This window comes from Opisthocomus hoazin, chromosome 7 (genome assembly GCF_030867145.1).
Source record: "Opisthocomus hoazin isolate bOpiHoa1 chromosome 7, bOpiHoa1.hap1, whole genome shotgun sequence".
NCBI classification, from domain to species: domain Eukaryota; kingdom Metazoa; phylum Chordata; class Aves; order Opisthocomiformes; family Opisthocomidae; genus Opisthocomus; species Opisthocomus hoazin.
Window position 1 is genome coordinate 34535054 of NC_134420.1, and position 26973 is coordinate 34562026.

A 26973-nucleotide genomic window follows, 5' to 3' on the forward strand; every position below is an offset into this window, starting at 1 on the left:
CATACACATATAATACCATTCTCTCTTATACTAAACATTCCACAGAGGAAGTGAAAAGTAATTGCAATAATAGATAGGAAAAAAAATTTTTGAAATAAATCAGGTTGAACTCAACAGGTTCCAAGGGAACATCCCCACAACATCCAATCTTATGCCAGAGTTAGAAGATTAGGAGATTAAAGTTTTGCTGGCAAGAATAAGAAAGAAGTAACATCAGGGCATCTAAAGATTAGTAAATCTAATACTGTTAGAAGTTTAACATCTGAAGTCATATGGATTAGCGGTACCAGGAACTAGACCGAGGCAGTTCACCACTAGAATATACAAGTAATGCCAGTACAGCTGCAGTGATATTTTGCAAGGATCTTGGTGATAACTGGCTAAAAAAACCTCTGCATTTCTTCACATTTCTTCCTTATGTACAATTTTTGTTTGTTTGTTTAATCTTTCTTAAGGATTTCTTCTTCCAGCAACACATAGGATTTACACTAAAATTAAGCTACTCATGTAATAAGTTTTTTCAGACTATTCATCTAGAAATCAGAACAGTAATAAATACAAATTTTCAGATAAATTCCATTTGAACTACCAACTGTGGAATGCATGTCAAAGAAATCTGAAAGCACTTTGGTGTTTGGTTGGACTAAGGCAATTTAACTCCACTTCAAGCGAAGTCATTTAGCATCACAAACAATGCTTTGAGCAAAGTAATCTCACTAAGTATTCAATTCTGAACATATGTTTATGATACAAGTATTTTTGATAACATATGTCATTATGTCAGAGAAAGTATAGAACGGTTTGGGAAGGTGTTCTTTTTATTATTTAGAAAGGAGCAAATTTAGGTAACTGGAAAATGTATAGAGAAAATACAAGGCTAGAATATTTGTTCCGCTCTCCCACCCTTGAACATCTTGTCTGATTACTGATTAAGTTACTTCCACCAACTTCAGTTTTCTCATGCTCTCTCACTGAAGTCCAGCTTAAGCCATGAGAACCTCAGTGACTACACTAGCACGTGAAGACGAGGCAGCTGTCAGAATCAGTTTAAAACAGTCCTTTATTTGCCCCTACTTTCCAGCTGTGTAAGAGGAAGAAAACACTGTTTTCTGACTAATGTACAGTTAAGGAGCTCCGATTAGTCTGAACAACCTCTTATGAACCAATACACCAAATAAATATTATCCTCCTCAAAAAAAAAAAAAAAAAAAGGAGAAAATAAAAAAAAAATCAGAAGTGAATGCAACAAAGAGTAGAGCAAAAGTGATATAAGAGAATGCAAAGTTTTAGCATCCCTCACTATGAGCTGAACAAGCTATGTTCAGCAAGGCCAGAAGCTTAACAGAAAAATCATCAGAAATGATGTGGTTACTGCTACATACTGCACTAGCCAGTAAAAACACATTTAACTACTTTCAGCCCTTGATGTGGCAAAAGTCAATCCTTCATTTGTTAGATTTTAGGTACCATTCTTGCAATCCTCCTGCCTGAGGAAAACTTACAAATTTAGTCCTTGATTAATTCAGTGGTGCCACAAAGACAGCATGATTCCTCCCTCATTCTCTATTGTATTTTCTTTTTATTTGCTCAGTCTCTATAGCTTTTTCCAGTTAAAAAAAATTACCAAAGTGTTCCTGAAACACAAAAGCAGACTGCTTCTATTCCTAAAAGACAGCTTAGCATATGAAAGATGATCATTAAGAATGCACAACATATACAACTATTCCTGCGTATTTATCATATAACTGGAGGAAGAATTACTTTGATGTGTATGGGGGAGTGTTTCTTTCTCTATAGGCAGTGTTCTGCTCGCCAGATTCTCCAACACCATAGGCAACCACAGGACTGAAAGATTTAAAAAACAAGTTTAAAAACTTAGCATGGTTGCTGCTTCTACTGTTGAAGCTGACAGACCAGAGTTGTTGTATGTCACATATCACTAGGCTCCATATTGTTAACAAATGGGCCAGTGAAGGTTGGCGACTCCTGGGATACATGTATACAGTACACTTTGAACATCGCCAAGGCAAGCGAAGCGCCACACAATTAAATTTCATACTGAGCAATACCGTGCGTTCTATAACAAAGGCATAGCTATTACTTCATTTTTTCTCTTTTGCTGTAAAAAGCTGCAGGATGTTCATACAATGCTTTGCCTGTATTTTAGTTTTGGAACCTCTGCATGTATGATTTAAGCTTTTTACAATGTTCTGCCGTTTTGCTGTTATGTTTATCTCTCACTATCCACAGATGTGCAAAGCAATTACAGTACTAGTACCTAATGCTTACTTTCTTAAAGGAAAGAAAAACAAAGTGAGGAATGGCAAACAATATTTTCTTGGGTTTTTCTTCTTGCTTGAAAGTAAAAGTTTCTGAAGTTTTTGATAAAAAAACCCATTGAGTCTAAGTTCGTTAGCATTAGTTCATTTTGTTATCAATCTGAAATCAGCTATAACATGTTAGAGACTGGCTATCCTGATCATTTTGGAAATAGTGCCACACGTACATGCACAATTCAACAAGCCCACAGTGACATGCAGTGACAGCTCAAGGAGGTTATGGTGGGGAAGGAAGTAAAAAGTGCTTTTCTGGCAACACTGGTGGGTGTGGGAAGCAGTGGTCTGCTGCATGCATGCTAAATATGGTGGAACATTTAGATACCCTACCTGAGGGGTGATCCGATGAGCAATGTAGGAGGGGTAGGGTTACTCCCTGCATTGTGCCGGCGTCGTACTGCCTGACGCCTAAATGTGCTGCGTTCACGACGAAATGTGACAGTCTCCTCGCTGGCTTGTGCTGCTGCATCAAGACAGACTTTAGGTCAAATAAGAACCCATCCTAGTTACGTACACAGTAACTTAAGACTCCTTTCCTCCCCCTGACCCTCCCCAGCTTAACAAACTTGACTTGCAATAACAAAAGTAGCTTATGCACTGACTGTTCAAGTAACCTGCCTCAAGACAGGATCACAACACACAACTGTTGGTAAAAATTTGCATGGTTGGGTGTTTGGGGGATAGGGGTGTTGAATATACAGCTTGCCTTTTTTTATTTTTTTACCCCCGATCCAAACAGTCAGGTTGAAAAAAAAAAAAAAAAAAGTTGGATATCCCAAATATCTTCCACTTACACAGGGCAGGAAGAGACAAGACTGACCTCACCCTTTATCACATTTAATAGATAATTAAAGGAGAAGAATAAAGGACAACCTAGAAAGGTTGTCTGCCATTCCTCATCATAATATTCTGTTATCAATTTTAACATTTCTGCCAAACAGGTAGGGTTGATGTTAACCTCATCACACCTCCTCAGGGGACAAAATAAGAGTTGTTTTTTTTCTTTTTTTCCTCATAAGCACCAAGGGATACATGTTGCTCATTTTAGACTACTTACACTATGATTTGGAGGAGCAGTGGGTTGAGATTAAGTGAGAGAATAACTTCTTGGTATGGATTGGGGGCTTTGTTATTTCAACTCCCCAAACAAAAAAAAAAAACCAACACACAAAAAACAAACATAAAAGACTCGGTCCGCTTATAAAGCTACACTGTAAAAACCAGTCTGTATGTACTCCAGGGAGCCGCAGATTACCCCCCTCCAAAATCCACCTGTGATCCCTAAGCTTCACAGTCTGAATAACTTCGGATCTGGACTGCTTCGTGGTTTGTCTACAATCTCAAATTTCCTTGTGAACCAGGGAAGCTACTACTCAGTTTGAATGCAGAGCACTAGACAGCTCAAATGAATGGGTTACAGAGAAAATAGGTTTTGGTAGGCAAGTGAAGGAGGAGAAAAAAAAAAAAAACAATCGACAACCTTGACATGAAGTCAGTGCAAGAGGAGAGTCACAATCTTGAAGGGGAAGTCACAAGTCGGTAGTGAATAAGCCTGTTACTACAGTGAGAAAACCAAGGATTGTGTCAAGCCAAAATAAAAAATAAAAACACTAAGGGAACAATGCTTTTTTTATGGCAGAAAGATCATAGTCGGAGTAGTCCATGTTCACTTAAGCACATTTCAAGTTACAACATTCCTGTCATTAAGCTTTCAAAAATTACCAGCAAAGAATCTAATACTGGTCTATAGGGAACAGCAACCTAGTACTGCTGTGTATTACTGGCATAGCTCAAGCAATAAAGACTGCATGGAACAAGAGCCTGATTCCACCCATGAATCACAGGTTATCAAGTGAATACTGCATATGAAGCTTCCACTTGTAGTTTGCTTTATGAAGCTTCAATCTGTAGTTTGCTTTAAAAGCTAAGCAGCTACATGAAGACATATATTTTAAGACCAACATTAAAGTTACAAACATTTCATTACCAAAACGTTAACAGTTAAGGATATCCTTAATTCAGTCCTTTCCTGTATGTTTAGGAAAACTGTGGGATTGTTCACTTTCTCCTCGCTCCTCCATAACTGTTTTTGTTATTCCAAGCATGAATAGGTGATACTTCCTTTTCAATGTATTTCAGCAAGAATTCAATACATTTCTCTTCTGCTTTAATATGCATCTTTATGCTTTAATATACAGCTTTATGCTTTAATACACAGCCTATTTTCTCCAAGGATTTCTTTATAGGTCTCATACTTGAAGTACTTTACACACTAAACAAGATAGTATGAATCCTGACTTCTTTTCTGGTGGGTTAACATACAAGAGGTCAAAACTGCCCACTAATTTTGGATGCAAACTGTAAAGCTCAGTTTTTCCAGTGTATACATCAGTTTATCAAAACTCATATTCACAACACAGCTTCCATTGACTTCAGATGCAAAAGCAATTCCACACATTTCTGCTAATCAGGCCATAGTTAAGCACCAAGAAATGAAAAACCATGACTAGTCTTAACTGAAATGTAAAAATCTTAATTACCATTAAGATAGTAAACATCAGTATCACATCTTAATTACCACTTGCAACTACTTAGCAAAAGCAGCATTCAAGTGCATTTCTTCAAGGCAGCATACTTAACACTGACAACATCTGTTTTTCTTTTCATATCCTTTATTAAGTAAGCATCACCTTCTGCAGTAACTGAAGCCCAGATTATGGAAACACTAGAGGTCCTTCCTACACAGCTCCAATTTACCACTGAATCAAGTCTACCTCAAGCACTAAGACAGTATCCTGTGACGAAGCGAGAGACACAAACATGTTTGAAGATAAAAAAAAATTAAAAGTAAAAATTCATACGTACTTTGAGATTAAATTCAAAGCTGCAAAGGCAAATAGTTCTGGCATTTGCTAACTTCTTATTATTTCACTGTAACCTTTAAAAAGGAAAGTATATTTTGGTGTATCTTTCTGCCTAATCTACCAAAAGATTTTTTTATTGATCTTGAAACTTCTGTTCAACGCACATCTTCTATATACACTCTTTCTGAACATAGGTGGTGACACCCAAGATCACTAACCAAGTCTGTAGATTCTTTTGAAAAGCCTGCAGAGCTTTTCAGCCCAATAAGCTCCAAGCCTGCTAACATTATGCAACACAAGAAGCTACATGTTGAAAACATGACTAAAAGTTAAAAAAAAAGCTAGTTGAGCAGAAAGAACTACAGTTTGTTTGAAGTATGGAATGCCTTTTGGTTTTGTTTTCAGTTGTGGGCTTTTTTTTTAAAAAAAAGAAAAAAACACAAAACACAAACAAAACCAACAGCTCACTTTAAAGAGCACACAGAATTGAAAAATATGTACCAGTATGGAAAGCTACTTATGTTAATACATTTTATTTGTGTTTCAACTTGTCTTTAACGAGAAGGAGCAGTACAGCTGCTTGTGAGTTCATCAGTAGGATGTAAGATAAAGCTCCTAATATATCCTCCATCATGCTCTGAGAGCAGTTCAATCACGAGGGAATTCACTTTGTTTTAACATAAATAAGCTTCCTTTAATATTCACTAAGTGACATAGTGTTTTGATGTTTAAAACCAAAACTGAACAAATAAAAGTATCCCTGTAGGCCAGAGGAGGGTTTGTGGTTGTTTTTGTTTTTTTAAATACATTTTTAGACCATCATTCACACTTCTCTGATGCTGCTACTTACAACCAGTTACTTTAGACTCCCCAAATGTAAGATCCAACATCTACTCTCAGATATAAAACCTAAATCTAGTAGGGAGAGATAACATAGGTTATACTTTTACAGTTCTTGTTTACTTTAAGCAAACCAGTCAAGGAAGACAAGCAGACTTACAAAGCATTTGTGGCTGATGTCTGTTCTATTTTTTCTGATTTATTCTAAACTTTCATGTTGAAACACTACATTAATGTCAAGAAATTTAAGTATAAATTTCTTCTGCATATTGTCATCTGAATTTGAGCCCCCACCATTATTTGTTCTAGAGAACAGAAAAATCAGGTTTAAAGTTTAAAGTACACAAGTTAGAAACACAAACCTACGTTCCAGTGATCAATAAAATAAGAGGTGGAGACCTAATCACAACTTTGTAGGAAACTTAACCCTCCCACAACTATTCTCAAGTATAATACATCTAAATTCAAAGAGGAAGTAATTTTACTTTTGTATTTGTTAATGAAAATGTTTATACAATCACGTCTTAAAATTAATCTTTTTTTTTTCCCTTTCATTACACTTCTGATTGGAAAAAAGCCCAATCAGCAGTTACACACTTAGAAAGTCATGAGGATATCATTCCGTTATCGCACATTTGGAATGATACCTTCCCAATAAAAAGAGTAAAGTTATTTTAGAGAGAATTCTAGAACAACAAATAATTTGCATCCCTTTGCCAAACAGCTGGGAATATCTGAACATAGGTTCAAATATCCTGCCTGCAGGTTATTCCTTTCCAAAATTTCTCTTTCTATACTGCACAAGCATTTTTGATTTAAAATCTCTGCAGTTCCTTCAAGTTTTAAACAGAACTGAAGACTCAAAGTTTTACACTACAACTATACAATTGTTGTACAGTACAACTAGCTTTCAGAAACATAAAATGCAAATGTGTTTTTTTCCAACAGGAACATTTACACATACAAGCCAAACATTTACAACATCACTCTGTGTGTATGTACCACTGCTTCTGACCCAATCTTAGAAGATGGAAACTGAAGAAGCACGAGATAAAAAAGCAACACATCCAAGTTTTATTGCATCAAGTCCCATTTCACTTTTGCTAGGCAAAAATGCTAAACCCAGTGGCTCAGACAAATTCTGAGATACAGATAAATTCTTCCCAAGTAAGAAGATTCTTGGAAAGATACAGTATGGAGGTAATACAGAGGTAAAGCATCCATGTGGAAAACAACCAACTTCATTCTGGCTGGAAAGAAAATAAAAAAACACAAAAAATCCCCACACAATGGAAACAGTGTCCCCCACTCACTTGAGGTCTAGATGGTTTTGAACTTTAGTCAGGTTAAGCATGGTTAAACATGTGCACGGAACTTAGTGATGCTTGGACATGCCATTTTTCTCCCTATCAAATGGGAAACTCATCTAACTACTTTCAACCACTCGTAATGACCAACCCTACAAATTATTGGTGAGAACTGGTATGAATAGTTTATGGCTCATGCATTCACATACGCAATGAAATCTGCCTTCTAACACTGAACGTACTTTGCCAAACCAAATAGCTGAAATTTTGCTCTTCTGTATTGAGCATCTGTATCTCATTTGTGTTCAAAACCTGAGAAAAGCCATACTTCTCACATGCATTTATAGGTTAACACCATCATTGTCCGCCCAGTTGAAGCATTTGCAGTTTATTCTTATGTGTTCTAACGCTGCTCTAAAAACTATACTTGCAAGATACCCAAGTAGAAAGGAGTCCATTCAGTCCGTATCTTCAGTATACAGTTATTAATCACCATGGATTATGCACCATTATAAGACCTACAATTGTAGAGATTTCTTATACTTCTCTGATGAAAAAGCAAAGTATTGGCTTATAGTATTATAATTTACTGTGGACATTTAATAAAAGATATCACTAATGCCAATTTCTGAAGAACAGAGATGTGGGCAGCAAAGGAGAAACAATGAACAACAGAGGGACATCTCCAAGATAGAAACATTTATTAGAAAATAAGGCAGAGGAAAACGACATACAATTTAGGAAGGCAAGCTTGTCATCAAAAAAGAAAATAGAAACAAGGGAAGTAAAGCCCAAGACTTCAGTGTTGTGGCTGAATGCATGTAAAAAAGTTTGAGACTAGGCCGAGGAGTATTTACAATTATGTCAAACCAGTCACTATAACAATCCAACAAGCAAAAAAAACTGTCAGGCAGGGAATAAATAACCAGGACAAAACCACCTGTTTCAAATTCTGAACCAAATATGTTTTACAGCTTAATAGACAAATTTCTGTATTAATGCCAAAGAAAAAGCTAGGAGTCTCAGTTATTCTACTTCACTGTACTTCCCACTTGAATTATACCACTTTTAAAAGTACTCACACAGACTTCTTGAATATAATGTTGACGGACTTTGGGTCAAAGAGCTAAAGCTATGACCTAATCTCATGCCCTTCTCCATATAGTCCCTGTATCCAGGGATTTGGGTATCAATAGCTAGAGGTATGTTCATGCAGCAGACAAATGTTCATAACCTACATTAATCTTTATGAAACTTAATTACGATTTTATACTTGGATTTACTCATCTTAAGGAAAAGATGTTTTAAGTCTTCAGATCACACAGTCTTTCTAGCATAAGTGGTATTCTGTATTAGTATATCATACACAGAAAGACATATTTGCTTTGAATGGGCTTCTATTAACTATAACATCAAATGTTAGTTAGTAACCAACTTCAATATATCCTGGAATTACATCTCACAGCTACATTTGGTAGCAATATGAGCACTTCCATTACAGTTCAGAGAGTTCTCAGAATTTTCTGGGCTCTATGCATAGCAATAAATTCATGTATATCTACTAAGGAGCACAAAAAAAGTGCCTTCTAAGCTTAAGTTAGTAGATGCAGCTTCATTTACATCAAGTATCAAAAAATCTTATTCAACTCCTGTTCGAGATGAATACTTGGCAAATTTATGAACAACACATGCTGTCAACAGAATTGAACCTTCCTTTCCAAACCAAGTAAAAGTTATTGCAAGAAGTAGTTGCGTAAACACTACCGATCTGTGACATTTAAATAACTCACTCCCACAGCAACGCAAAGTATTTTAAAAGAACTACTACTTCTGGTTTCTTTGGGAGGCTTGAGAGAATTTAACCAGGGTCAAGAATTATAAAAAACAAGGAAAAAAAAAAAAACAAACACACACAAAATTATATGGTGTATTTTGCTTCATTTTTAACTTCTGGTATGTACTGTGGCATGCATTTCTCACCAAGTATCCTGAATTTCCCTTATGCAGCCCTGCAGAACTTCAGGTAGAAAATCCACTACTCTGTGGCAGACACACTGATGGGAGCATGTTTTTACCCAGTAACAGGAAGTTTCTTACCAGTAGTGTTCAGGGCTTTTGACAAGCAATTACACACATTCCTGGCTCTCAACAGCCACTGCCGCGAGTTGGACAAAATCTGAGGTTTTTATTTGTTTTTCCCCATCACCACCTTCATGGAACCACAAAGCATCAGGAAGATGGCAGTTATTCAGGTCATAAGTCATCTAATGAAAACCCCTGTATTATCCATAAATAGTAGAAAGGGGAGAAACCAGGCAGGACAGAATCCCCACACAATATACTAAAACTGCATTTTGCTTTAGTAGGTAGCAATTAATAATTAGTAGGCACAAGATTCATTCCAAATATTATTTCACTGTTAAGTTCCCCAAAGCTGCAGAATTCTATTTCAGCCTCACACATCACTCCTAACACTGATGACAAGCCATGCAAAATCAGAGGTAATTCCGTAAAACTCAACCTTTACACACAAAAGCTGAAAGCATCATGTTGTTCTGTCGCAAAGTCAGATATTGGGAAGGGCTAACATTAAAATTTCTGTCATGCTTGAACCAAATGCTGTGTACGTTATGAAACTGCTAGCTGACATCTAAAAATTAAGTAACAGAATACAGTCTCATAGTTCCAACAAAGAACCTCATACAGAAGCGAGCCCTTTATATTGGCTAATCTGCTCAATCTGATCCATTTACAGGAGGGGTTCTGCTGAGCACATGAATAGAGATTGCTAACATACACACAACCAGGTTACAGTAACTTTACATATTTTTCAGTTTCTACCATTTCTAAACTCCTTCAGAGTCTGGCTTTGCAGTTTGAATGCGAACTGATAGACACCCAGAAAGCAGACTGGAAACCCCATCTTCTGTAACTGTATTAATTTCACCTGTAGAAAATGTATCAAACTAAAGCCATCAGATGCATGGAACAGCTCTATAACACAGGCAAAATAAATAATGACTGTAGACCATATACAACGTAAGCATAGCAGGAAAAAAAGTGATATATTGGTAACGGCTGACATGACCACTGGCTGCGCAGCAAAGAACTGAATTGTATTTTTAACTTTGGAGAGGACACTGTCTAATGATTACAGACAGATACGCTAAGCATGTATGTACACATACACGCAGACTGGAAAGATGAACAAGTTTCCATATGAAACGCAAGATTCTAATCCAAGCTCACAAAACCCTATTTTGCCTGCCTGTAGAGATGTACTGCAGACCACAAAACACAGAACAGTACACGCTGTTACTTCAATATCACTATGCAATGCACAGATGGAAAAATGCATTACATTACATGCAGTTTTATTTACAAAATGGTATGTAACTCAAGAACTTGAAGTAAATAAATAAAACTTAAATTACAGCAGGCTGTAAAAAGAGTAGCAGCTTAACGAGTGTATCTTTTACAGTTAACATAGAACTGAGGGCAAACACTTGACTTCTCAGGTCAGCTCAAGTTTTACAGAATATCACTGTGTCATATATGGCATTATGTTGGTTCTTTAAACCTTTACAAACAGTAATCCAGAAATAGCACACATCTGACAGAAGCCAGGCATAGGAGAGTATCAAGATGGTATTTCCAAAACATCACTAGACATTTAGGCAAACTTTTAGACATTCAAACAACTTCACCTAACCCATAATCCATCAATTCACTAGCTACTTTCAGAGGTTGAGTAGTTAAACAAGGATAACAACTATTGTAAGACATCTTCCATTTTCTTTTTATACATCCACCACATGAATTGAATCGCAGAATTATCAAATGCTCTTTGTCTGCATTTTAATGAACTGCAATTTCTATTCCAACACACAAGTTATGTTGTAAAAAGTGAGTCATTCACCACTTCCTGGCATATTAAGATAGAAATGAACTGCTAAATTGTATCTGCTGAAGTAAAATCTGTACAAGTTTGTATAGCATCCTGCTTAGTAAGATTACTAAACACCATATCCATTACGAAACGCATTTTAGCAGTTACACAAACAAGTACAAATGCACTTCTTAGTTTACTCCCTAAAGACTCAAAGAGCAAATAAAGTTATAATTACTGATTTAAGTCATATTTGAAAACTGGGACCTGAAAACTACTGTCTGAAATAGAGGATGCGGCATTAATATCAGTCTTTTGTTTATCCAGCATGCATCTGTTAACTATTTGTTTCAGAAAATTATCATAAGCAAACACAGAAATTAAAAAAATACTTCTACAAAATTATAAAATAATTCTTTCAGCAGGTTGGACAAGACAACTTCTAGAAGTCCCATCCAACCAATATCCTCTGATTTTATCAAAATCTGAGCCAAGTTTATTCTGTAATTCATCTGCTACATGTAAATAAATTAACTTCTTAATTTTCTCAAATAATTTCTAGAAACATACACACATACGATGCATATTTATATTATGCATGTACATTTTCAAAAACACTCCCAAAAGGTGAAGACAACTCAATAATGGGAAATACTGAATATAAAGCAACTTAGATTCTAAAAAGTTAAAATATTTTCTCTGACTACTATTAGTCACAGGTAAGCCCAAAGAAGAAAGCCACAATTAAAGATACAACTGTTACTAGACTTGTAATGTAAGCTATAAACTGGGAAAAAATATGTACCAGCAAATCACACAAAAGAAAAAACCACAGAACAACATAAAGGAATTCTTCAGATTGATCATGAGCATTGAAATTCAAAATAATTACTGGCTTGATGCTAGACATGACCGCATAAATATTTAAGTAATGCTAAAGACAATTGATATTTTTGTTCTGCTTTCAAATAAAGTAGAATGTCTTTCATTTCTTACAATCATAAAGGAAATACTTCCTATTCTACTGGTAATGAGAAACATAAGATACAGCAAGTGTTATTTATCATATGATGTCATGAAATCTGGAGAACCGGAATCCAGATTGCTTCTTCAAGTCAGCCTGAAACCCATCGGCAAGTAATACTTGTGTGCTCACCATTTATTAAAAATACTAACAACTTCAAAATTACCATTATCTAAACAAAGTTTAAAGGGGAAACTGAAGAGAACTGTCTGGCGAGAATGACAGCAAGACTTCCCTGTTTAAACTGCGACAGATCTGTAGATTGCTTTTAAATGTATTGGGGTTGTCTTCCCCACCATTCCACTCTTTAGAAGAGCAATCAAAATATGTGGCAATATACAGCAATCAGTCACACACTGATTCTTGCAGATTACTGACAACTGGTGAGTGCATATAAAGTCTCACATGTTCCGTAAGGCAAAGCATATTAATCCTCCTTTGCATATAAAGAGAGAACTTTAACAATTTTAAGCTGTAATAACACAAACAAAAAAGAAACTAAATCTTGTGCTAAGGAGAACAGAGTCAAAATGGTAAATACATAAAGCAGACTTTTTATTAGTCAAATTACTCTCAGTAGACATGAAGAGGAGCTGTCACTAACCTATAATAAGAACATGTGTTAAGTGTTTCGATTACGCAGTTAGTACTAAGAGAGCAACCTGGACTCTTTTATTAAAGCTACTGCAGAACTCTGTTACTAGGAATAATGGAAAGTACCAATATATGCATTTAAGTGAAGGCATCTGAATAGGTCTGAGATAATTGTAAATCAGTCAAATTTGATCAGTAATCAACGCACAGCTGAATTTCAGGTGTCGCACACTTTATTTCCCCCAGAAATTAATTGTACTGATTTTTAGAGTCTGTTCTTACATCGGTGGGGGGCCACAAAGAACTATTGGTCATATCTCGCCGAATGTTGGAAGTCTCTCCTTTTAAGATGGAAGAGTCACTATACTTTGCTTAGGCAGTCTAAATAACAAGGACAGTAAATTTGCTACAATTTCTTAAAAAATATCTACTCCTTGATCTAAAATACAATTTTATGAAGCATTTGCATGCTTAGCTAACAAGATCCAGATTATCTGGTGGTATTCCCCTCAAACAATCACAAAAGTCAGACTGAGGTAATTAGCAATCCTCCCATAATACTCTGAAAATATATTTTAAACCCACTTATCTTCCATGACACAAAAAGCCTTCCAGTTAAGGCAGTCAATATAGCTAACCAAGAAAAGACACTGAAACATCGTAACAAGTGATAAACAAAAAACTATTAAGAGCTCCAGAAATTTTTTATAAATGCCCCTATTACTCTATGTTAATATCAGCTACTACAGGTAAGCTTAGTACCTACATTACACCAAGCAAAGCAATAGTTATGGACAGTAAGAGAAAAAATACATTCCTTTCCAGCACAGGAAGGTTATTGTGTTCTCATAATAAGAGAAAAAAAAACAATTCTGAACAACACTGTCTAGCCAACAATGGCAAGGCTAAGCAAAATCAAATCCGTAGGAGAATTCAGCATAGTAACCAGGCCATAGTAAGAATGGACAATTCAAGGCAGCATGGTATGGGTTCTAGGTTGTTTTTTTTTGATACCACCTCAAGCCATGCCAGAGAGTTCATCTAAAAGGCAGCAGTAACTTCAAACAATCACTTCCATGTTCCCAATTTTCTACACTGCACAATCTTTCAAACAAAATCAGTCTCTCTTTTATTGTTGACTTTTAAAGTAGTACATATAATTTGAAGTTTGAGTAATACAATGGAGCAGGTCTGATCTGATCACAAATCACCATTTTAAGATACAGCTCTGGTTAACGAGGACTGCCAGTTACAAATCCAGAACACCTCTACCTGCAGATTTCATAATATTTGTTTGAATCCAACTCCCATTTCTGTAGATCTTCCAAGAGATTATGAAGGAAATGCTTTGTCAGTTTTACTGGGCAAGAACAAAGAAACAGGAAGACGCCCAAGTATAGTCGTAGCTTAAATCACAGATACCAGACTCATCAACAAAAGACAGCAAGATACTTCTGGTAGGTCATTTACTTACCTCCACTTGCTGATTCTTGCTCTTCCCCTTCAGGAAACGTAGCCTGGCTTGGCAAGCTATTCCTAGAACGAGTGACTGACTCTAAGTGTGAAGCCCTTCCCAACAGAGATAGCTCATCTAGCACCTCTCCTTCTTTGGCTTCCAAATCAGATTTTGAAGTGGTTAACTGTTTTATGTTACCTGGTGCCATTAAACTATTTGGGTCATTTAAGCAAGCTACAGTACCACTGTCCAGGCTTAATACTCTGGCCCGATTCTTGGCACTGTTTGTGCTAGAAGTCCGACGTGTAGATCGTTTTTTGCTAAATCCTTCAGAGCTTACATGGGTTTTGTAAGCGCTTTCAGGGTCTGTGCCCCCACGTTCTTTAGAAATGTATTTGGTCTTTAGAGCACTGTACTTTCCCTCAGGAGACTGGCATGAGTGGGAGGTGGTGCTGGAAGAGCTATCACTGCTGAACTGGTGAGCTGAATGCATGCTTGATGTCCTGCTCAAGTCACTTTGATCACTGGAGTCCTCATCGTGACAAAACACAGCACTGTGAGGTTTAGTACCAGATACGCCTCGGAAGGAAACATATTCCCTGTGCCGACTTGAATCAAAACTACTAGCCCGCTTTTTTCCTGTCCTTCTCCGGCTGGACTTGTGGGTAGAAGCTGTTCGATGTATTAAACTAGAAGATTTTGGCCGAACGTCTCCTTCTTTTTGTTTCCCACTTGTTTCTTTAGAAGCTCTTGAATCTACTAACACAGCTAGTTTCTCACTCTGCTCATCTCTTTGTTCAGCAGACTTCCCAGGGGGCCTGTCAGCTTGCGTAGTCAATTCATTGGCATGTGGGTTCTTATTGGCCTCTTCTGAAGCAGAGGCACTGAGACCTTTCTGACCGCGCATCTCATCAGATGTATTAGAACCCTTTACCTCTTGAACACCATTGCTAGTGCTCACTTCCACAGCAGTCCTTTCGCTACTAGTCCTTTTGTCAGTAGTAGAACTACTGTCATCCTCCGAGTCAACACCACAGTCCTTTCTCTTACTACCATTTTTCTCTTCTCTAGGAGACTCCTCCTCGTGCTCCGACAATACACTTTCTATATGCGTTGAGCTAGTATGTTCGCTTTTATAGCTACTGATGGTACTGTTAGTGTCACGATCAGTCCCACTGCAGTAGCTTTCTGTCGAACCACTGCTTCTAGTACTCAGGCTTCTCAGACTGTCCACACTTTTGTCTGCTTTCAAGGATTTGCTCTTCCCACTCTTAGCCAATGGTTGAGGGCTGCTACTTTTCAGAATGTCATCTAATTGAAAGACTCCTGAAATGCAAGAGTTCTCAGCCAAGGACTCTCTGGATCCAGAAGGGGGCTTGGAAGCTTCTAACTCACTGACAGGATCCAGTCCTCGTCTTTGTTGATAGAGAGGGAAGTCATTTAGTGAAGCATCTGGAAAAGCAACAGCAGAGCTAGAAGTCCTTGGTACACCTCGTGGTCTATGATCCTTCCTATAGGAGTGAGAATGCAGAGTTATAAGCGAAGCTACTTCTGTGTCACATGCACTGTTTTTAGACTGGTCCACAAGCTGGTTGTTCGAGAGGCACACTTTGTCACTGTTGTCTCTTGGTAAATCCTGTCCAGAGGATAATGAAGGTTGGATGGAGACAAACGAGTCATTCGACACCAGACGAAAAAGCTTCCGATCACTTGTCAAATCTGTTTAAGTACATATTTAAAAATATTCATGTAGAATGTTCATGGAAGTTAGACAATCTGCTTTAATATTGCTTGTTTACATCAGATAAAGTAAATAAACTGACAAATCCGTTTGCTAGTACCATGCATCACATTACCACTTAAAAGATTTCCTAGCATCTGGGCAAACCTGACAGACTTTTTCTTATTAAAAAAAAAAGAAACCATCAACACCAGCTTAATCTTAGCAGCTAACAAAAGACAATACGATTCTTACAAGTCCCCAACCTCCTCTATCACTCATGTGTTTCAGACTTGAATGTTTTTAAATATCCCAAAGTTTCTTCACTGTGAGGGTGGTGAGGCACTGAACAGGTTGCCCAGAGAAGCTGTGGATGCCCCCCCAGAACTGTTCAAGGCCAGGCTGGATGGGGCTTTGAGCACCCTGGTCTAGTGGAAGGTATCCCTGCCCTTGGCAGGGGGCGTGGAACTAGATGATCTTTAAGGTCCCTCCCAACTCAACCCATTCTATGATTCTTAAATAAAAAGCGTACTCTGCCTTTTGTTTTATTTCCTACATGCAGTAAACTGTTTCCACATAAACTTTAAAATTACTAAAGCAAACAGAGTAAACCCTATTAACTTTGAAGTCACAAAAAACCCAACTAACATCACCTTTCCTACCAGATACCAAGCAAGCTCACAGTTTGCATGGATGCAGGCACTGGCATGGGTCTATTGGTACTATAATGAAACTCCCTATGAAGTTACTGAGTTTTACTACCTCTAAAACTGGTGCTGTTGAAGCAAATCATAACAATTTGCTGCTAGGTCTTGGTCAGAACAATTGTTTCTGTTATCCATCACAAGCAGTCTCCTGCAAAAGTGTCCCCCTTCAAGTAGTATTGGAAGTCAGGCTACTTTCCTTTTTGGTACTGTCACTAAAAATTAAAGATCTGGAGACCAAGATCAGTTACTACTATTGCTAAATTTTTGTAGAGTGTATATGCACATGTAATAACTTCAGAGACACAAATAGTTCTGCTACTCCGGTGAAAGTACTAGAACCCTGCTGCCTATTACAACAGCATGGCCACCTGTAACCCTCTTTTAAACATATTTTCTGCACTGAATCGCAGAGTAACGACTGAAAGGAAAACATCAGTCTGATTAGATTAACCAAAAAGAACTATAGTATGCCCAGAGTTAACTTCCTGCTAATCACCAGGCAATTTAAAATCAGCAAACAAAATATTTCCCTACACTTTTATGCTCTGTTTCAGTCCAAGCAGATTTTTTCCTGGCAATGCAGCTAAATGAAAAATGAGATCTGAAACAAAACTGGACAACTGAAGAACAAAAGCTAGCAGTTTCTTTACATACTAGGGAAAAAAAAAATTACAAAACTCTGATAGCTTGCATATTAGAAGCAGTCTATAGCTCCAGAAATACAGAACTCTGCACAGGATTATTCACTTTACCGAAAAGTATGCCCAATTTAAAAAAAACATTTATTTGGCTGTACTGGAAAGCAAGCAAATTAATCTACAATGAAGTCCATGAACCCAGGCCATTTTCAGTATGAGAGAGATTGTCTAGAGACATGTAAGCTAGCTATCTTTCAGCACTAAGGAGGCAGTAAATATTTATTATGGGCTGGAAGACGCCAGAACAAGAAGCACTCAACCAAAGAATAAAGTTTAAAGTATTCAAGCTATGTATCCCAGAAACTTCAAGTAATTAAGAAAGAATACACAGAGCTTCAAGATAGCTTTTCTTAGAGTCTGCCAACAAATCGCATGAATTTATTCAGCATGTTAAGTGAAGGGTCTTTGGTAACAAAATACCATGTTTAATATGCATAAGAAGAAATTTTACCTTGTTCTTCACTCCCTTCTTTACATAGGCTAGAACTCTGGCCAAGACTTAAACTTATATCATCAGAGGTCTTGGCAGTGTCAGTATCTCCTGTGAATTTTAAGAAAGAAGAGTACTAGTTCTCAAAGTATCAATACATACATCTACATGCACTGCAGATTTCTCACCTGTCATGAAAGACTTATTTCTTCATCTGAAGGTAAACAACAATAATTACAAGAAACACAACATTTATTTTTGAGACAAGTATTGTCTACTCTAGTTCTTTTATTTTGTATATAAGAAGGTTTTCATTCAACTACACAGATCTTCCATGAAGAACTGGAAATGAATCTTACACAGAACCCAATGGAAATAAAGATTTTTTTTTTTTTTTCTTAAATATATACCTATTTGAATATTCCTTTTTGCATGGCTGCCAATAAAAGCGAGGAGTAGATTGTAACAAAACACTTGTAAAGATAAAAAAGGTAACAGTATAAAAAGGATCAGGAAGATGACAAATTCACACCTCATTTTCATTTGTCTTATTATTGGCTTAATAGATTTACAAGATAGTAACTTAGCATATTACATATAATTTATCTTTTCATCTCAGGAGTTCACAAGGGCTGTCCTGGACAATAGTTCTGCTAGATGCCAAGCAACTAGAAATAATCAAGTCATTGAAATGCAATACCAGAGGGCAATTGGTTACACAGAACTCAAAATAGTAGGGAAAAGTCCACTTAAACCAACCCCTTAGCTCTGCATTTCCAAGCAAAAGAAAAACCTGTTGTTACATGGAAAACAGAGCAGAGATTCCAGGATAGTCTCCCCTAGTGTTTTAAGCACGTAATTTGTAACTCCAAGGAAGATTTCTTCTGACTAATAATGCTGTACTTAGATCACAAAAATGTTTTGAAGATGAACACGCTAGACAGTATTTGGAAACAACATAGTAAGCAATACTTATTTCCAGTGCTAGCACAAAGTAATTTTCAGCAGTAGCCAAAAATCTCACCTTTGATGGTTGCTGCTGTTCCCAGACGAGATAACCCAGATCCAACCTAGAAACAGGGAATTATGTTAAAAGTTGTAAACTTTCAGGAATTACCCAACTGTTGTTTCCTATTACTGCAATGCATGCATTTGCCTATACACCTAAGAGATTTTTAAAGGCACAAAAGCATCCAATAGCACAGTGCTGTAAAATCCTTTCCAACTCCGAATGTTTGCAGATGACAAGGCATCTAATTACACATCCAACTATATGACCGCATTACTCTGTTTTCTAGCCAATGTACCTGGAGTTTTTCATGTGCTGATTTTAAAAACAGTTTCTAATCTAGGAATTTTCCTTTAAAATACTTAAAGTGTAAATAAACTAATAGTGTGGTGGTACACCAATAACTGCTGTTGTAAAGCTGAATGTTTAATGCAGTGATCACAGTTGCCTAAACGCTTAAAGAAAACACCTTGTTAATATAAAACTTCTGTTCAACACAGTAAACACCACGCTAAATCCAGAAATTGCTCCCATTGGAAGACACATATGTTTACCAGGGTTAGTTTTCAGGTCTTTCAGAGTTGGTCCAATGACCAGGTAACCTCAAGAACCTAAGTGTTGGTATATGGAAAGTGGCAGCAGTATGAACAGGGGGATATGGCAGGATGATCCTTGCTGGCAGCTGAATAAACTTAAATCAATTTAACCTAATCATTCTGCTGTATCTTATTCCTCCTTCTCATTCCTGCAAATGCAATTTTTCTTTTGAAGACAGCTTCCGAGTACACAGATTACAGTTACCTCAAAGCAAGTAAACTGGTTAGTAAAAGACTGCGCAGGATTCGTTGATCTGCTCTTGGATATTAGTTACAACCACATTTCAAAGTTATAGTATCTGCTTTTCATCCATGTTCAATGGCTAGCCAGCATGCATGTACCTCCTCGTACAAAAACTAGCTAGCCATTTAGGTTTGCAGTCTCCCTTTATTGCACATCCTGTCATCTCTAGCAGATTACTTTGCAGAGCTGCTAAAGAGAACTTAGTCTTTCCTTCAGTAAGATTTTCAGTATCACCCCTCTCAAAGAACTCAGAAAAGCACACAAAGATGCATGTCTCAATTAAAACACTCAGAAATAAGATACAAGAGCACTCAAAGGCAAAATCTGAAGCCAAGATACTAACAAGTTGATTTTACTGTCTACTTGTTGGGATGCTCAAAAATCCTAGTTCAGATGACTCTGGGGAAAAGAGAACATAATTCCACTAATTCTTCTCTGTAAGCACAGCAAATTTAAGGTAATCTGAAGCTGTGCGCAGATTTTATTCAGCCGTACTACAGCAAGACAATGTCTTTGCTGTGTGTAATGCAAAAAAAGCAGCTGGAGCTTGTTAAATGCATTTTCCTCACTACACTGCCATGCACACTTTTAGTCAGTCATTTTGCCGTGTTTCAACTTTTTTTCCCCCTTCAGTAACACGCCTTGCTGAATGCTGTAGCTAAATGCAAATGCATCAGCACGGGAAAACTGTTTCACACAAAAAACTGAACAGAACTCAGATGCTTACAGTTCACATACCCTTTTGATGCTGCAAATTCAATCACAAGGGACTACTGCGCACTAATTTTATCAGCAAAAACACATTTTCAACACTGTGCTACCTTTCACAGTAGCTTTAACTGCATTATAGTGCCAGCATTAAAGCACACAGGAGAGAACACATAGCTTCTTCGCATGCTTTAACAATAAAACTGTCATGAGTACGTTTGGAATAATTTTTTTTTACCAAAAAACAGTTAAAGAAATATGATCCTCAGCCTAGTTCTGTCTTCCTACAAGGACCACTGCTTCCTATTCCTTTTAACACCACCAAATACCTGCTCTCTTCAAAGGAGAAAACCTCCAAGACTCTCTCTGCTGCATAACAGAGCATTATTCAGATAAAATATCAACATTAACATAACACTGCACTACATTATATACTGCTTGCTCAGAGAGCTAACTAGAAGGACTTGATATTCTAATACCACACCAAGGATTTCCACCTCACTCAAAAATAGCTTCTGTATCTTTCATATAACGTTGCATTGCTCATTGTCAGCATAACCTTACAGTCTGGCCAGTCAATCTACTTGTCCTCATAAAATGTTGGTAGGACAAAGATGTCACGACTGGCTCAACATCACAAGCCAAATGGAAGGAGCTGCACATGCAGCACTATGGTATTTGAATGCATAAACCTAGCAGACATAATAAGGAAACAGAGCAACTTCCCCAGTGAAATTACAAGGCAACTAGAGCATAATAAAGTTACACTAAAAATCTAATAATGCCCAGTTCCTCAGCACTTCCATCTGGTGCACAGTAGCCCCTATTTATTACTTTCTTCCCACCCTTTTTGAAGTGTCAAAATAGCAAAGACTTTGTAGAGGTCATCCAAAAATAAACAGTTCTAGTCTTTCCATTTCTACCGCTTTATTAATTTGCTAAAGTACAAAGCAAGATAGTTTTGACTGCAGAGTCTGAATTGTCAGGAATAATAACTTTCAGAAAGCCATTTAGCATTGCAATAATAAGATAATCAGCACTAGATATGTTCTAAGAAGACTTAACAGAAGCCTCCTCAAATTCAGCACAACTGAAGTTTGCCAATTAAGCATCTAAATGACAGATCGAAAAAAAGTAAGGGAGTAAAACAAAGTTAGAACATAAGGAGGAAGTTACAGCTTGAGCTAACAGTTAACTGATACCAAACGGAAGAGGGAAGCCCATCACAGTGGGTCTCGGTACTTATATGACCATGCTCTGAGCCATTCTGATTTACTAAATCAGAAGAAAGGTAACTGAGCAAAAAGGAATACTTCCTGATGATACAGTAGGCTGCCTTATAAAATCTAGAGATTCCCAAAATGAACACAAGATGGGACGAGCAAGAGCTATGCAGCTGGGAGAGTGCAATGCCACCCTAATAAAGCAGTTAAGAAACACAGAAAGTTGTTTATCCTAATACAATTTAAAAACAAAAGCAAAACAATACGACAAAAATCAGCAAAGCCAGCAGTACTAAAGCAACAACTGCAGTAGCTTTAATTCTTACCTGGTTGTTTGGATCTACCCCAGCATAAGAATTGCGTGAACTACAGCCAACGGGGGGAGTTGCTTCTCGTATGAACTCAGACATCTCAATCCCTCCACCAGGGTCACTGAGAGAAACATAAAGGGGAGGGGGGGGGGGGGGGGGGGAAGAGACCATTAACCTACCAGTTAAACAGAAGTTTCTCTGTTCACACTAAGTGCAGATTCAAAACAATTTTTCCCTTTTCAAATGCATCCCAGTATCTCAGATGAATATTGCCCATTTGAGACCGGAAGCTCAGAGCTCGAGCACCCCACGCACTGTCACAGAAGCTACTGCCTTGTAAAGTCCACTGTCACCAGCCAACATAAACCATGAAGACTTAAGAGCTACAAGGCCTTCTGAAATGCTGACATATGAAATTCTCTTGTCTATATGTACACACACGTAACTTTCATACTATCTGTCCAACTATAATACCTAGAAATAAATCAACAGAAAAAGTACTGAACAGAATTTTTTCAACGAGCAGGGAAAGGACTCAGATTGAAGGCACTTGTGATCAAGATCTTTTCCTTAGACCGGATCTAGGAGCAAAAGTGAGGATGGGCTAACCACGAAAGCCACACACTCTCAGTAAAAGATTATGGAAAGGCAAAGACATACAGGGACACAGTATCTCTCCCAGGGACACAAACCATTGCTTTCCACCAGAAAATAACTTCCCTTCAGATAATTTACAGGCCCTACCAAGAAATAGTTTGAGGTACAATATATATATTATTACGTCCTAGCAATTTCACCTTTTCAGGATTAGTAAGTATTGGTTTGAAAGTATTTTCTAAATCAACACCATCAAATTATAATTCAATATAATTCAGCTTGTCAAAGGCAGATATTTATGAAACAAAAGCAAGCTGGGCCTGTCCATTAGGACAACAGGGTGTGAAATGAATTGGGGGGATCCAACCTAGCCCTGTTTGTTAACTAAGAGGGAGAATTTGAGGCATCCTTTTTCCTCTCCCAATGCAGTGCTCTTCAACCATCTTGACCCAGGAGACTTCTAAACAGAAGTAACTGCAGTGTAACTTGACACTGACAGTCTGCTCCTGCCCAAAGATAACCAATTGCCTCCCAACAATCAACGACTCAGAGCTGCTGCGGCAAGTCCACTCGGACACTTTGCTGGAGAAAGAACATATGTACTGCCCTTCTCCAGCTGGACTAAAGAAACTGAAGATAAAGCCCCTCTGGGGAAGGGGACAGAAATGGACAGAAGCACTGTGGGACTTAATTGACAGCTAGTCTCACAGAGAAGTCTCATTCACAACACCAACACCTAATAATTTCTGTAATATATGGACATCAATCTAGGATACTACAAACAAACTGCCTGTAGACTAAAGAACGTGAAACATCATTCACTCCACAGCATGACATTTAAAGAGAAAAAAGTCTCTAAGAGGCATAAAGGTACAACCTTGGGAACCATTCTAGATCCCTGAACCTTCCTACATGAAAGAGATGACAAAAAAGACAGTCTGAAGTTAGGAATGTATTACTTCAGTAAAAATAAATTAACTTAAGAGACAGCCAGCCATGAGTTAGCTGAACAATTATGGTCCAACTCCAGCAAACTGAAGAAAGAAGTGAAAAGCCACCATTTTGGTACAGCTCAGCAGCAAGACAAAAGCATGCTCTTATGGATGCCTGTTTACAGAGCCCTCTCTGACCTGATATTATTAATTATGCTAAGGCAGAACCAGGTGAGCGGAAAAAAAAAAATACAGATTCCAGCTTCAGTAATTTCCACCAGCTTTAGTCAAACAAAATATTCCCTACATAAGGATTTTAAGAACACATAAGGACATAACATGAAGTTAAAGACTAAGCTGAAAAAAATGTCACTTAACATTTAAGTTCAGCATACATAATGATGACAGCTGGAGATATAACAAAGAACACTTTTTACAAAAAGATTAAATTCTTTTCGTGTTTGAATAATTCATTCAGAAATACTACATATGATTAAAGTATGTCCTACAAAGTAGAAAAATAAGCCAACGCAAATAAGCTCTCATGTATAGAGCTAGGTACATAGCCAGGCTGGGGGAGAAGGAGGTGATTTTGTCTAAAAGTGACCCAACAGATACCAGTATAAGCAACAATACAAGGCAACACCACCACTCTAATCACAGCTGCTATATTCTGCGATGGCGCACACACAGACTAACGGATTAACAAAGGCTAGTAATAAACAACAACAAATAACATCTGCAGGAACAAGCAGGAAGTATAGATTTCTAGGATTAATCATTGTACACACAAGGATCTGGACTACAACAGCATGTAAAATCCTTTAGGAACTATTTTCTGCTAGTGTTGTGGCCATTTTTTTCTGCTACTAAGTTCTACAAACAGTTTCTTACAGTTTGTCAACTTCATACCTTCAACCAAGTGCTACACTTTTCATTTTGCAAGCAAAAAAACTGAAGTGAAGTTACTATACAAATTTAGCAGACTAAGTGATGTCCAGCTACCAGTAACGGAGATTGCTGTGGAAGAAACATCCAGAGATTGCACAAAACAAATTAAAACTAGTATTTCTAATTATTAGTCACTGTCCTATCTAAAATTACTATCTGCAACTATACTACATTAGCACGTCAGTCTGAAGAGGCTCTAAGTCTACACGAACTCAGAAGTTTAAAACCTGACTTGGGCTGATTTAACTAAAGAAATCCGATACTGGGACTAGAACTTCTAGAGAGAATTTGGAACGAGCAATTTTGATTTCAGGACGAAGCAGAGGAAGAGTTTTATTCTCTTCTTTCGAACATGTTCTTCTGTCCTTAATTTCCAACTAAAATAGCAGGAGGCTGCTCTCAAAACACAGAAGGACCACAGCATGTACTGCAAATCCTAGACTACAATAGTTTCAAGTAATAAGAGAAGTTTTCTTTAAAGCTTGAATTACTAATTACAGAGTCAAAAAGGCAAAACAACTCCAAGCTCAAAAACAGCTCTGCCAGCCACAGAAAACTGCAAGGAGAAGAAACAGCAAAGGTAGGGCAAGAGTTTTAGATATTACATTTATTTTTGTTTATCTTGCTCATACTTAAGTAGACTGTACATAACTCAAAGCTGCAACATTCTCCAGCTGTCAGCTGTATAATGTAGGAGAAGTACATCTGAAATTCATGTAGCATCATGATTACAGCTCCCCATGCTGACAGAGATCGGGGACAGCAATGTCGCCAGGTTTATGATTTAAGGCACTCTGAAACACAGTAGTCCCCAACACAAGAAAGAAGCCATATTCACATCCCCAAAAGCAAGACTGACTTGAATATTGTAAGGCATTTAAGCAGGTCCACTGATACCCAAACATTACACTTCAACTGTTTCTTCTGCCTTTTACGTGAGATCAGGACCTTGTATCCCCATTACTTGTTTTCAGAAACCTCACAGAAGCATTACTAACCCCACCTCCTTAAGTATGAAAGCACCAACTGCACTAGAAGCTACAGAAGATGACAACTCACACTACCTCTAAACTTAGACTACCTTCTTTTATTAACTGGAGAATTTCAGCTTTATAAAGAGGATGACAAAAAAAATAAACAAAGTATTTCTTAGGGAACAGTAAGTTGTTCTTTGCATAAGCATGCCAAAGTTTTATGAAAAGATTAAAAACCCTCAGTTTGATCCTATTCACAAACCAACGTGAACCAAAGATAAATGAGTTCATGTAAACCTACAAAAAACAGCACCTACTTTTTGTCAGATACCCGAAAGCACCCCTTTGCAGATAAACATCTTCAGAAAGAAAGAACAGCAGTTCTTAGAAGCTAAATAGAATCCTGAACATAACTTTTGAACAGAAACCAGACTATTGCTTAATCCTTCAAAAATAGTAATATTCATATCTAAAGCAGTCTCAGTGAGGGTGTGTGTGTAGGGAGGTGAAAAATTTAGGACAGCTTCACACACTATACATATATATTTGGTATCACATGCTGCAGCCTAAGCTATCAAAACTAATATTCTGATTAAGCAAATATTTAAGGTAGTATGTCTGCCTAGATCTCCCCTATGCTTGGGGAGCAGAATTTAAAAAAAAAAAACCCTACATACACACTTTTTTATAAGATAGTTTTTTTTATAAGTGTTCCAACTTAACTTACTAAGAAGGTGACAGCTTAATATTAAACGCTCACTCTACATCCCCTCTGCTGGTTTGAATGTTATCCCAGAGTTCTTGTAAGCTTCCAGGCAACGATTAGTATATACTGTACATCCCACTTACCAAAAAGTAACTCCGTAATTTCTGCATTGACCTTGTTCCCAGTTCTAGTCAAGAGACCTGAAAGTGGGAACAAGGATCATATAAAAGTTAATGAAACTTTTGGTGGCAAGCAGGACACACAGCAAACTAACCTCTACTTCTGAGCTCACTAATGTTTATAACGTAGTAACTTGTCCCATATCAGCTGCTCCTTAGAGAAAACACAACTTCTGAAACATCCAGAAGTAATTCACAATACCAGTAGCAAGAAGTCCCTTGCCAAGTCTTGGCTACTCTTTTGGAAGCAAAAGCTACATGGCTTTAAAAAAAAAAAGACAAAATAAACCACCCCACCCTATCATCTAAGGAACATAGCTAAAACACATTATCAAGGTTGCATTGGAACAGAACAGATCACTATTTACTTCCATGAATTTTATTAAGCACAATAAGCATTAATATACATTTAGACAAGCATTCTCCCAAAACAGCTCAGTACAGTTTCAGTAAGGTATACAGTGATCTAAACGGAGTCACAATTGAAATCAGCAGGTTCAGTTACCAAACACAACATGGAAAAAGGGTCACGTTATAAAAGATTGATACAAGAAGTTACTGTGTATCAACTTCAAAGGAATCCAAGATAACCACTTTTGCTAACACCACACTCCCCCAGCTGAGAGCAGGTACAAAAGAACTTAAGACCCATCTCATGAGAAACTACCCCATATGCGC

General features: G+C 37.4%; 1 protein-coding gene across 9 annotated transcripts in view; it reads right to left on the reverse strand.

Annotated features, from left to right (window-relative positions):
• The window catches only part of PCNX1 (pecanex 1), a 96470-nt gene that overhangs the window by 58389 nt on the left and 11108 nt on the right, over positions 1 to 26973 (reverse strand). For 5 of the 9 annotated variants that reach the window (XR_012764624.1, XM_075427294.1, XM_075427292.1 and 2 more), the window contains exons 3-7: positions 21972 to 22077; positions 18890 to 18935; positions 17887 to 17976; positions 14329 to 16029; positions 2667 to 2799 (exon numbers count right to left, since the gene is read on the reverse strand). Coding sequence is in view for 8 of the 9 variants with exons in the window: in XM_075427294.1 (XP_075283409.1) it covers positions 2667 to 2799; positions 14329 to 16029; positions 17887 to 17976; positions 18890 to 18935; positions 21972 to 22077 (2076 nt within the window). In the remaining variant the exon portion in view is untranslated. The remainder of the gene's footprint in view (positions 1 to 2666; positions 2800 to 14328; positions 16030 to 17886; positions 17977 to 18889; positions 18936 to 21971; positions 22078 to 26973) is intronic. The other 4 variants (XM_075427296.1, XM_075427295.1, XM_075427291.1 and 1 more) reach the window with 3 other exon arrangements.